The sequence below is a fragment of the Tamandua tetradactyla genome, chromosome 19, assembly GCF_023851605.1.
Source record: "Tamandua tetradactyla isolate mTamTet1 chromosome 19, mTamTet1.pri, whole genome shotgun sequence".
In the NCBI taxonomy this organism is placed as follows: Eukaryota; Metazoa; Chordata; class Mammalia; order Pilosa; family Myrmecophagidae; genus Tamandua; species Tamandua tetradactyla.
In genome coordinates, this window is record NC_135345.1 from 40,644,053 (window position 1) to 40,657,995 (window position 13,943).

Consider the following 13,943-nt stretch of genomic DNA (forward strand, 5'->3'; position numbering starts at 1 on the left):
ATTTTTTAAATTGAGCGCTTTGAGAGCGTCCAATCTATTTTTTTTTCTCAGGCTCAGGGTCTGCTGATCTAAATAACTAAAGAAAGCCTCAGAAACACGGTCTCCAGGGACCTGCTGTGCAATTCTCTGTGTGGCTACAGATGCAGCTGCTGTAGGGGTTTGTTCCGTTTCCTTTCATTTTTAAAAATTGTTTACACACCAGACTTGAAGCTTCCTTTTCTAACTTCTCACAAAGTACAAAGGGGCCATGTACAAGGAGCCTTACTTAGCAATATCACTCATAAGCCTTTGGTTTTTCAGTGTCAAAGATAACTATTTCTCCCTGATGAGGAAGAGGCTTTTGCTCAGGTCACATTCTCCCTCTCTTTCTTTTTAATGTCATTTGACAGCTTGAATTCAGAAGGAGGCCTCACAATTAGAAGGAGATTGAACCACAGCATCTGTGCTAAACTCCCCCTTAGCTACCCTAATTAGGATTCCCCTCTTCTATTTCTTTTACTCGGGAGAGGACAGGGGGTTTTTTAATTGGGCTATTAGGAGTTCTCTTTATACAATGACACCCTCTGCTAAGTGAAGACTCCCGCGAAAGTCATGCCCACTCTGCAATTACTTGCAATTCTGAGGAATAATGGTAACTTGTCTCATTTAAAAATAAATCTGGGGCTTATTCCTTATTGCTTTCTCGACTCCTGCCTACTCACATGAATTTCTTCTTGCCAATTAAGCAAACTTTCCGTTGTTTAAGGAGATAGTTTTGATCGTAACTGTCCCCTGAGAATAAGACATATTAAGCTGGATTTCATTTGCCCACCAGTCCTTTCTTCCAGATACAAGGCTAATTCAAATGAGCTCACATCTCTCATCCCGAGTTTACTCTGTAGTAAGATTGGGGAGCTCTGGAATTTCCTTAGCAGTATTCCGTTTGACTGTCACAGAACTCACCGGACATAACATGCACATTCAAAGCTCTCAGTTTCTCAGAATCATTTCCTCTTAAGAGAACAGATGTTTTGTAGTTGTGTCCTATTCCAAGAAAAGAAACGCAATATTTAGAAGATAAACAAGCACATTCTTAACAAATAGTCACCATGTTGGTTTAAAGGATTACCAAGGAAGACAGGCCATTAACAAACAGGCCTGGAAGAAATAAGACATTACTAGCTTTTCCTTAAGTTATTTTCCATTAACAAATGCAGGTTCTTTCTGAGACCGGTGACTTCTCTACTACCACTGATGCCATGATGCCATCCTATCTAATGAAAAGCACCAGCTATTATGCACAGAATAGTATCCTATTTATATTACTATGTATACATACATCATGTACAGAATATTTAATTTATATTTACTATCTAATAAAATTTAATTGACTATAGTGTGGGAATTTATCATTACTTTATATGTTCGGATTTGAAAGATAAACCTTCAAAAGCCACTAAGCCTGTTATTTAGGTAGGTATTCATAAGAACTTAATGTGACTCCCCAATACTGGTCTCCTTCAGACATTTTTTCTGTCTGAGCTCTCTCTTCCCCAATATATACTCATACGGAAAACTATCAGTCAAGAAACCCAGATCTATACACCATTTAAAATTACATGATTTATCTAAAGTAATATAATGTTCAAAACTAGAAAGACGCTGGGCCCTAGTTCTGATATTTTACTAACTATACAATTTGGAGAAAAAAGTCAGCCTCTCTGAGTCTCAAAGTTTTGTTTTGTTTTGTCTAATTTATACCCTGTTTAGTTACTTTGAGAATCTAGTGAAAAGCTTATGAAAGTGCTCTAAAAATGGTTATACTATAAATATACAATATTAATGTGGTGACTTGGAGCTATGTACCCTAGAAAAACAGGTGCTTAATTTTAATCTATTCCTCGTGTGAACCCATTGTTAATAAGACCTTTTGATGAGGTTACTTCAGTGAAGGTGTCACCCAACAATTACTGAAGGCCTTAGACAGAAGGCTACAAAGAAAGAAAGCCAGAGAGAACAGCCAGCAGCTAAAAGTCAATGTAACCCAGAAGAGAAGGGAAAAGCCAAGAGAGGCCGCCATGTGCATTGCTATGTGATACAAAAACCAAAGATCAAGGATCCAAGGATCACTGGCAGCCATCCCCAGCATGCCACAGTTTTCTGGGTGAAAGCAGAGACTTGATGACGCCTTGATTTTGGACTTCTCCTGGACTCAAAACCATGGGTCAATAAATTCCTATCGCTTAAGCCAACCCATTGCATGGTATTTATTTTAGCAGCCAGGAAATGAAAACAATTAATGATATTATTAACCAATGCATTATGGACCTTGTATCCTAAGGTATCAATAACACACTTGATATGGAACTGCTCTCAGAAATATCTGCAACAAATACTTGAAGATAATTAATGGCACCTTCACTCATACCCAGAGGCAACCACTTGTTCTGTTTACTGAAATGATTAACAAGTCTTGCCTGGTGAAAAAAAATAAGAACTTTGGGAAACAGTACAACAAAAGCAGCACTACTATCATCTATTTAGAACTCTGCACCAGATATGATGCTAAACTTCCTTTATTTCATTTTTATCATTTTTCATTGTGAAAAATAACATGTATTCAAAAAAGCAATAAATTTCAAAGCACACTGCAACAATTAGTTGTAGAACAAATTTTAGAGTTTGGTCTGAGTTACAGTTCCACAATTTTAGGTTTTTACTTCTAACTGCTCCAAGATGCTGGAAACTACAAGAAATATTAATACAATGATTCAGCAGTCATACTCATTTGTTAAATCCTATCTTCTCTGTTATAACTCCACCTTCTCCTTTGATCTTTCTCCCAATCTTTAGGGGTATTTGGGCCAGGGTGCTAAACTCCTTAAACAATCTCTTTAGTTCAATCCTTACTCAGTCCTGTGTGATGGTAGTGATTATCCCTGTTTTACAGAAGAGTAAAGGAACACTCAGATACAAGAACTTGCTCAAAGTCCTGTAGGTAGTAAGTGGCAGTACTAGGATTCTAACATGAGTTCATCAGTCTCCAGAGTTTATCCTCATAATAACACATTCTGCACTGTCTTTCAGAGACCAACTACTCATATCATAAACTGCCCAGCAGACCTAATATTCAGCCAGTATATTCATGGGTATACACTCATGGGGTCATGCTAGTGGTTTGCCATCAGTGTGCATCCTGAAAGGTGGGTGCCTCTGTCATACCAGTTGTTAATTATTCTTACTATCACCCCTACCATACTGATTTCTAATTACACATTTTAGCTCTGTCCTGCCATCAATCTACGGACACCCCCACACTTATTAAAGATTGGCTTCAGCTCACACTTGTCACCTAGAACATTTCTTGCTTAAGATTTCCAACTCTAAAATTCTTTATCCACTTTTATTTCATTCTCACTTCCACTAAGCCCCTGTTTCACATAATCTCAACCTTTCATCTATCAGTTCCTTCCTATTCAGTCCTTCTTTCTTCCCCTCCTTCATGGGGAAGAGAAATTCACATAAACCTCCTTGAATGGCACTGTCTTATGCTTACATTCTTTGGGGTAACTAAAATTTCCACTTACACACAGTAGGTACTCCAAAAACTGTTGAATTGAACTGAAAAAGAAATTACATACATGGGTAAGATTGGGATTTCCTTGACAGTAAACAGATTTTCCCAAATGATGAAATTTAGTTCTCAATACTTACTCTGCCACTTCCACACTTTCCTGTGACCTTCAAGTATTTTGTAGATAATGAGGATGATCATAACTATAAAAACAGATAGGACTAAAATATACCAAGTGATCTTCATAGAACAAGTGAAGTCTGTAAATTAAAAAAATACTATATAAATATAATAAAATGATGCAACATATAAGAGGTAATGTGGAGGTATGGGTTCAACTACATATGCTGCCCTTCACTGAAAGGCTGAATCTAGAACCATAACTTTTACAGGTTCATTTGTCCTCCCGAATCCTTTTCTAACATTCTAGATGAAGAAACTTGACCCAGTAACTTTTGGGATCTGTTTAGTTTTAAGATTCCAGGATTAATTTCACTTACTGGTTATGTTGATATTAGTTTCATTATCATTGCTGTCACTAGGTTAAGTCCACACAGTATATCACAGCCCCAAAGTTACAAGTATTTGTACCTTGGCCCTGGGCCAACCTGCACCAAACTATGTCCTCAAATCAACAAAGATGCAGTGGGTGTAAGGAGGATTAAGAAAAAAGGGAGCGATGAGGTAGAAAGAGAAGGCTGGCCTAAGGTATATAAGTGGCCAGGGCAGATGAATAATTAGACTTCCTTCTTGTAAATTAATAGATGGTTCCGTGACTTATACTCCAGTAATCACATTAAGTGCATGCATTTAGCTAAATATGCAGTTATCTTGGCCTATATTTAGTAAGAATACAGGTAAAAACTTGTCATTCAGATGACAGTGAGGCAACATGGGAAGGATGTTCAGCATCCAGCAATAGCTTAGCACAGCTCCCCAATCCCCTCCAAATCTACAAAGATACATTTGTCAGCAGACCCAGGAATCAAATACTTAAACAAGGGTGTCCTTATCTCAGCCACCACGTGTACCTTGTTCCCTTGTACTCAAAACAAGGCTAGTACTTATTCAACCTAGCAGGACATATTACTTGGCTCTATCCTTAGATGACTGGTGTCACCTTCACAGGACCCTCCTCCATGGGCAGATGTGCATTACATAGTCATTCAACATTTATTTAGAGAAGAGACTAGATGAAGAAGGGTGGAGGTCCACTGGGATGGCAGGACTCATCTCCCCAATATCATTCTGTGCTATTCAGTTCTGGCTCAGACTTGCATTCCTCATACAGCAAAATATGATCATGCAGTTAACTGACCTAGAAGATCTGCAGTGCCAGCAAGACACCGAGATGAAAAACGACCATGCATTCACCAACATTCTATCGCAGTAGCAGAAGGTATAGGATAAGGACCAGTCAGTGCACCCACCAAAGTACCATCATGAGCCCCGAAGAGTATGTCTTCAGCCTCCCATGCTGCCCACCAGCCCTTACCCAATTGCTCCACCATCACCACCCTACTGGCCATTTTGAAGAGGAGCCCTTCCAAAGGAACAGAAAATTGAAAACTAAACTAAACTAAACTAAAGGGATGTTATTGTTTCAGAGTCAATTTACCAGATTGGGTTCATTTTAGTTTCACCTACCTGGTGGGTAGGGTTTTCAAGGGAGATCAAATTATTCTTTGCACATCTGAATAAACTATGAATAAATTTTAATCTATACTTTTTCAGAATATAGAGTGCATATTTGTGTTCTCTGCTATCTTTCTCAATTATGGATTTGAAAATGCCATTAATTATCATTTCTCTTTGAATGGAGTCTAACATTTACGGATTTTTCCATTAACACAAAATTAATTCTATTAAAAATATAATTATGCAAATGCTTAACTGCCCATTATGCTTTAGAAAATATGAATAGCAATTAGATGGATATATAAACACACATTGAAATAAATATAACTTTTGAATATCTATAATCCAAAACACATTTATCTTTAAGATTCCACTATAGTGATTGTCTCTAGGCAGCCTTTCCAGAACATATCTTTCACCCCCCTCCAGAACCAGAGGGAATTGACCGTAGTGTTTAGATCCTCCCAAAACCTCTTCCATCCCTTCATACATACCTTGAAATAACCCTAATTACAGAAGTTATAGGTCCCTAGGCAAACTTACTCACAGAAGATATTTGTTTGCAGTTTTATATTTACTCTAAAAATGTAAACATATCATATACTTGTATTTGCTTTAAAATAAAATGACAAAAATTAATCACTATTAAAATACTTAAGGCTTTAAAAAAAAAAGCATTGCAAAGCAATCTGAAAGGCTTTCATATGTCTGGAATATCAAAAAGCATAGCATGTTGCTGTGTGACAGTGGCTCAGCAAGCAGAATTCTTGCCTGCCATGCTGGAGACCCGGGTTCGATTCCCGGTGCCAGCTCATGTCAAAAAAAAAAACATAGCAAATGATGCTAGCATAGCACCAATAGCACTAGAATGCACTAATTGGTTTATGTGAATATCTCCCTCTCCCAGCTGGTTTTATGCCCATCTACCTCTGGGTCCCCAGTGTCTGACACAGAGCTTGTTATACAGCAGGTGCTTCCTAAATGCTTATATCATAAGAGGCTCTCTTGGACTGAGTTTTATAGAAGAAATGGTGGCACACTCCTGGCCAGTAGAGAGGATGAATCATGGTAATTCAGAATATAATGACTATGAAGTTAATCAGCCTTAAATAAAATTAAGGTAGAAGTAAGTTTTACCTCTTGACCTCCTACTTCCCCTCAGTCATCCTATGATCCAAAGTTCTTAATCTGCATATCTCTCTATCTCCATGGCAGTACATCAAAATTCCCATTTCCTCCAGATCAGCTATAAGCAGGGAGCATGTTAAATCAATTTAAAGTAAGATTTTAACAGTGTATCACAATGTACATGGACCGTACATTTAAAAAGAAATCTAACCCTTTAATACCCCAGTATGGTGGAATTACTTCAAGCACAGCTAATAGGCATGTGTGCGAGTTATTCTGGACCAGAGGGTCTTTCTAGTGCCCCTCAAATCACATCCTGTAGGTGCCTCCTCTACCTCAGTTTATAGCTGGGCCCCCAAAACATATTTTGAAAGAAAAACAAAGAGATAAAGGGACTCATGCTCTTGCAGGTCATGTTATTTCATCAATAAATTTTGTCACCAGTTTGTCTTTTAGTGAAGTTAATGTGGTAGCCCTTATTAATCATGTGTCGATTTCCAATTTCACCTTTTCCCTCAAATTTCCTTTAAAACTTACGTTTTACATCCATTTCTAGGTGCAAAGAAATATTTATACACTTATTCGGATCTTCCAAAATTCTACAGGTATGGTTTATTGGCTTTTCCTTGGTTAGGTCCTCCTCAGTGACTGCTGACTTTCTAGGGTGGGTTTTTAAAGTGCAGGTAGCAATGTATTCCTCCAAGTGGCCAATTATAGGCGCTACAGTGAAGTTATAATGTTGACAAGGTGAATGACAATCATTTGCTTCCACTTCCATTGCTCTTCTCATGATAAGAACTAGAAAGAGAAATAGAAAATATTATCAGTGAAATAGTAATATATAATAAGAAAGCACATGCAACTCAAAACTAAATCTTCCCCTTCGTATATAAGAAAGAAGGAATAAGAAATCACTGCACTAAAAAAAAATGACCAAAGAAGTTTATACCTTTCAAGACAGTGAGAACCAGGTGAATGCAGAGTAGAAACAGGATTGGAACATCCTAAAACATAAACATTTCCCTGACGACTTGTGGGCAGATCATTACAATTGTATTTCCTATCCCTCATGTTATCCTAAACCTTTGCCACCCTTCCATGAATACATGGGGACTAATTCCTTTTCCTTTGAATCTGGGAGGGTTTGTGACTTGCTCATAACTAATCAAATGCAGAGGAAGTGACACTGGAGGACTAGGTCAGAAAAAAGGTAAAGTAATTTTCACTTGTCTTGGTGGAAGCCCAGAGCTACTATGTAAGCAGCCCAACTGAGTTAAGACAGCCATGCTGTGAGGAAGCCCAAACCTGCCCAAGTGGGAAGACCACATAGAAAAACCCTGAGACTTTATGAAGAGAGCAAGATGCCCACCTGCCTGCAGGTGCTCCAGTCCTCCTCAATTTAGGCTCCAGCCGTGATCTAAGTTCAACAATGTAAAACAACCAAAATCCATCCTAAATTCATGATTCACAGAAAATATGAGATAATAAAATGATCACTGTTGTTTAACCCACTGGGTTATTTGTTACACAGCCACAGTTATTAGGACAACTTGTCAAAGCACTGTTTTCACTTTTCAAGGAGGCAGGAAGTACCACTCTTCAAAACACTTCCAAGTTCTTTATTACCCTTGGGGTATTTCCCCAGTTTGTTTTCTGGTGAATTCAACCCAGAGCAATAGACTAGTTACAGCACTACTTGAGTAAACACTCAAAGACTCATCTATTGTATTTTGTGCAAAGTCCTTGTACTCCTTCTCAAAGAAGGGGGAAAAATGCCAACATGGAGTGATATAGAAAGCAACTTAGCTATAAAAAATATAAGCAATAAATTTGATACTTAGGCTTGAAGCTAACTGTGTATCACATGACTGTAAGTGAATTATTTAACTTCTCAATGATCCAATCTGATTCAATTTAATTAAATAGCATACATTGATTGCATAATAAATGCAAGGTTCAGTTAGGCAATGCAGATAATACTTGGTCATTCTCCTATTCATTCATTCATTCATTCAACAAATATTGAGTGCCTACTATGTGTCACACACTAGACTACAAACTAGAGATATGAGTGAACAAAGATAAAATCTCTGCCATCAAGAGGCATGTTGGAGAGTCAGGCAAATAAAAAGACAATTCGTATATAGCATGATAAATGTTAGGCATGAGTATGCACAAATGCATCCAGTGTTCAGTGGCTCCTCAGGAAAACAGAGTTTGATTTTACTATGAGAACCTAGAGGTTTACTAAGAATTGTTTTGAGAAAATTCACCACCTCTGAAGAGATTCTGCTAAATAATCCTTTAACCATCAAATGTATGTAAATTACAGTGGCATTCTGATGTATTTTAGGAACAGATATCTTGTTTTCAGTAAATCGAGAACGAGTGATATCCCAGGGTTCTGCAAGTTACTCTTAAAGAATCACACCACTGAGAGCCCAGTGCTTCTGGATTATACATTGGAATAAATTATTAATACTTTTTAAAAGAACAAGGCAATTATCCTTGATATATTTTCTCACTTTCACATTGTTTTTACCTTTTGATGTCTGTTTCAGAGAAATAAAATCCATGTTTCCTTTGGACTCACAAACCAAACATGAAGAGGGTTTTTGGAAGTCACTTGTGATGCCTTCGCAGACCATGGTGAAGTTTGGAAAGTTGGAATGATTTAGAAAGATTCCCATAACAGTCTGAGCTTCCCTTATTGGTTGCAGAAGAGTCATGAAAGAAAAATTTAAGGAGGAGAGTAAAAAGGTGAAATTAGGCTGCAAACACACTTCCTGACACGATAGCTTCAACGTATTTCCTGTAAAGGAAAAGAAAAACCTTCTTTACTGTGAAATTTTGAGGTTTTAGAACTCAAATAACACGTAACAAACTCCCAGTTTTTCATAGGCAGTATTTTAGCTTATCAATGGGAAGACTTTATTTTTTTTACAAGAATTGATATCTATTCCACTTAAGTTTTGCCTTTTAAACTTGTCAACAGTCCCTATTAATTTTCAGAGAACAGAAGTCCTTATAGAGAGCCAAGTATATATATAAACATATTTAACTTTTTTTGCAGTATATATGGCGTATACACAAAGCAATAGTTTTCAAAGCACTCTTGAACAAGTAGTTACAGGACGAATTACAGAGTTTGTCATGGGCTACCAAAAGATCCTCTCAGATTTTTATTCTAGCTGCTTCAGAATATAGGCGGCTAGAAGGCTTAACTATTTTTTTATCATCACAATTAACTTTTTTCCTTCTTTTTTTGTGAAAAATAACATGCATACAAAAAAAAGCTATAAATTTCAAAGCACAGCACCACAATTAGCTGTAGAACATGCTTCGGAGTTCGACATGAGTTACAATTCCTCAATTTTAGGTTTTCATTTCTAGCTGCTCTAAAATACTGGAGACTAAAACAGATATCAATTTAATGATTCAGTGTTCATATTCATTTGTTAAATCCTGTCCTCACTGTATAACTCCACCATCACCTTTGATCTTTCCATCCCTCTCTTAAGGGGTATTTGGGCTATGACCATTCTAAATTTTTCATATTGGAAGGGTCTATCACTAAGATGGGGAAGGGAGATGGAACTATCTGATGTTCTGGAGAGGTTGGGCTAGGTTTCAGGACTACATCTGGATGTTGTAGGCTTCTGGAAAGTTACTCTAGCGCATGGAACCTTTGTGGAATCTTATATATTGCCCTAGGTGTTTTTTAGGATTGGCTGAAATGGTCCTGATTGGGGGTTGAGAGCCAAGTGTTTTTAACGCAATTTTATTGAGAGATGTTCACACACCATGCAATTCATCCGAAGTATACAATCAACAGCTCACAGTATCATCACATAGTTGTGCATTCATCACCATGATCAATTTTAGAACATTTTCATTACTGCAGAAGAAGAAATAATTATAAAAAAGAAAATCCAAAACATCCCATATCCTCTATACCCTCCACCCCCATTTTTGACCCCTAGTATTGATGTGGCACATTTGTTACTGTTATTGAAAGAATATTAAGATATTAGTGTTAACTATAGCCCATAGTTTGCAATAGGTACATTTTTCCCCATATATCCTTCTTTTATTAACTCCTTGTGATAGTGTTACACATTTGAAGAACCAAGCATTTTGACCATCCCCTTTTCTGGGAAAGTTTTTATGGACAAATCATAGAATTCTCTGCTATGGTCTATTGTAAAACAGAGACTCAATCAATTGCATGAAATTGAACAGGGGATGGAAAACTCAGACAGTATCTCCAAAGACGAACTTTAATAGGAGATATCATAATTTTATTTTTTTCTGATGACAAATATCAGACATAGAAATGATGCTGCAGTGGAAAAATACTGAATTCAGAAACTAAAGACAAACAGTCTAGTGCTATATCTGTCACTAGCCAGGAGATTTGGACAATTTAATTAATCTCCATGAGACTTCATGTTTGCAAAATAGTGATAATAATTCTGGATCCTGCTAACCTCATGGGGTTATAGCAACATCAAATAGTATTGTATATATGAAAATAGTGAAATTTGAATAACTGTGTATTATTTAAACTTCAAGCTCATATTCCAAAGTAAAAACTAAAAGTTAAAAAAATTCACCCTTCATTTAACATAGAATTATCTATGTTTTAATTCATACAAGTAATCAAGTTCACTACATAAAAACTGGGAATCCCTGTTTAGCAGGAATGATCAACTAAAAATTGGTAACCCTCTTTCAGATAATCATCGTCATTTTTCAGCATGAGATAATAACTTCATGGTTAATTACACCTTTATCATTCTTTTTTTTGCCATCTCTCATAAACACATAGGGCAAAATAATATTTTTCAGATTTCAAAATAATATGGAGCACAAAGAACTATTTCAATTTTTAGAATTATTTATTCTTAATCATACAAATTAATTCAAACTTAAAAGATAACCAAGCTATTAATTCATGATCTTACTTCCTAAACAAAGCATTTTTTTTATTTTGTGAAATTTATATTCAATGGCAGTTCCATAAGTGCTTAATTGCTGCTAATTATTATATTTTTATTAGTTAATAAATTAAAGGCCCATTTACCAGCTCTTTATATTTCAAATGTGTTCTGTAACAATTCATGTTTAATTTCCACTTATAAACTCAAATTTGAGTTGCTGTAAAGATTACTTTGGGGAGGGATAAAATCTTGAATAAGATTTATACACAATTTAAGATATCATAATATATTTATGATCACATTTGTAATCAAATTCTAACTGTAATTTTTAAAAAGATTGCCTTCAGTAATAATGTCCCTGGAAGGAGATGGAAATGTACCATCTGATGGAACTCTATTATCTTACTTTTTCATATCATCAAAACACAAAAAAAAATCTTATTTTTTACCATCTTTCCATTTCCTCATTGGCACATTTCATCTCATGGAATTTTCAACTTCTTGAATTTGTATTGCCATGAGGGAGATAGAAATATTTTACTGTCAGTATTGCAGCCGTCTTATTCAATAGGTGACCAACTGGGCTTTCTAGAATTAATGATACAACCTTATAGCCTTTATATTTGGCCCCAAGGTCATTTTATGATGCTTTTTTAAACCTCAGTTTTAAATAATTCAACTGGAAAAGAAGTAAATAGAGGGAACATCCTTCCCTGGTATAATTTTAAGAAATAAATAAATTCTACTCAATCATTTTGACCAGCAGGTAGGCTGTATTTTATCCCCACAAATAAGGATTTATGAATTTAACTACTGCCATTAATATTGCCAAGAGTCATACATCTAAACTTTCACTCCCAGAGATAGAAATGCATTCCATAATTATTCCAGCACGAATAGTGTACCCTCTCAGAAGAAGCATATAGAATATCAAATAGAATTAGGAAAATGTATTACAGGACAAATGCCCAAGTCAATCTTTTTTTTTTTAAAGAACAGCAAAACTAACACTAAAGAACATTAACTACCTCTATTTCCTTTTTAAAAATTTTTTTAGTTATTCTTCTTTTTTCTCTTTGTTTCCTTTTTAAAGTTTTATTATAAAAATACAGATGTATAAGCATATATAAAATGTATATGTACCCCTTTAAAGAAGAATACAAATAAAACAAGCATCCATGTACCTATTACCCAGCTTAAAAACAGGATATAACCAACATCTTTGAAACACCCTACTCTTACCATCCCTATACACTCCTTTCCCAGAAGTTAAACACTATTGTGAATTTGTGTTTATCATTCCTTTGCTTTATCTTATGGTATTTACAAAATGTATGCATTCCCAAATAATGTATTGTTTCATATTCCATATTTTAGAACACACACACACATACACATGGAATACACTACATGTATTCTTATTTGACTTCTTTTGTTTCATGTTTCAGTTACATGGATGCATGCAGCCTTGGTTAATTATTTGTCATATTGTTTAAAAGGAATTTACGACTTATTTATACATTGCTCTGACAGTGAACATTTGGGTTGTTCTTATTTTTGCAGTTATGCATAATGCTGCTATGAACTGGAACTCTCTCATTCATTGCTTGTGGGAATGTAAAATGATACAACCTTCTTGCAAATATACTCACATTTTCTTATGAGTTGAACATATACTTACTCTACGACTCAATTATTCCACTCCCAGGAATATGCGTTAAGAGAAATAACAGGACACGTCTACACGAAGATTTATATGTGAATTTCCATAGTAGCTTTTTATTTGTAATAACAAAAAATGGGAAAGAATGCAAATGTTCTACAACTGGTGAATAGATAAACTCCCCCTACATCCATAAAATGGAATATGACTCAGCAACAAAAAGCAAGAACCTACTGATACAAGCAAAGACATGGATGAATCTCAAAGGCATGTTAAGTGAAAGTAACTGGATACAATTGACTACATACTATACAATTCCATTTATACAAAATTTTACGGAATAGAACACTTTAATGGCAGTGGGAGAAGCACTCTACTGCAAATGGGATCTTTCAGGATTATAGAAAGTTTTATATCTTTATTGTGGTATAGTTACATTGATAGATAGATTTGACAAAATTCGTTGAACTATTTATTTACAATGGGAACATTTTATTGTATGCAAATACATCTCAAAAAAAAACAATACTACTGTGAACATTCTTGGACATAACTCCTGGCGTACAGATAGAGGAGATTCTCTCAAATGCACAGTAGGAGTAAAATTGCCAGGTATTTGCTTTCTGTATTTTTGTACTAGATAATGCCAAAGTGTTTTACAAATTGGTTGTACCAATATATACTCCACCTAAAATGTATAAAGTCTCCCACTACTGATTATCCTGACAATGCTTTTCAGTTCCTGTGAATTTGGTGAGTATTAAATGGAATCTGATTATAGTTTAAAAGTATATTTAAATGTGTATTTTCCTGGTTTTCCCTATTTCTCCATTTTTCTGTAAGGTTGGTCATCTTTTTCTCACTAAATTTTGGACCTTAAAATTTTGTTTAAATTTTTAAGTTCTTTAAATCTTTTGTCAGGGTATCTTCTCACAGTTTATATCTTATCGATTCATTTTCTTTGGTTTTTTTGACTAAAGAAAGTTCTTGATTTTAATGTAATTGAATTTATAAATGT

General features: G+C 35.5%; 1 protein-coding gene across 2 annotated transcripts in view; it reads right to left on the reverse strand.

Moving 5' to 3' along the window:
* TMEM156 (transmembrane protein 156) overlaps nt 1-13,943 on the reverse strand; it is a 41,348-nt gene that overhangs the window by 16,978 nt on the left and 10,427 nt on the right. For both annotated transcript variants that reach the window (XM_077136606.1, XM_077136605.1), the window contains exons 2-5: nt 8,862-9,131; nt 6,857-7,117; nt 3,694-3,813; nt 943-1,023 (exon numbers count right to left, since the gene is read on the reverse strand). In XM_077136606.1, the coding sequence (XP_076992721.1) occupies nt 943-1,023; nt 3,694-3,813; nt 6,857-7,117; nt 8,862-9,131 (732 nt within the window). The remainder of the gene's footprint in view (nt 1-942; nt 1,024-3,693; nt 3,814-6,856; nt 7,118-8,861; nt 9,132-13,943) is intronic.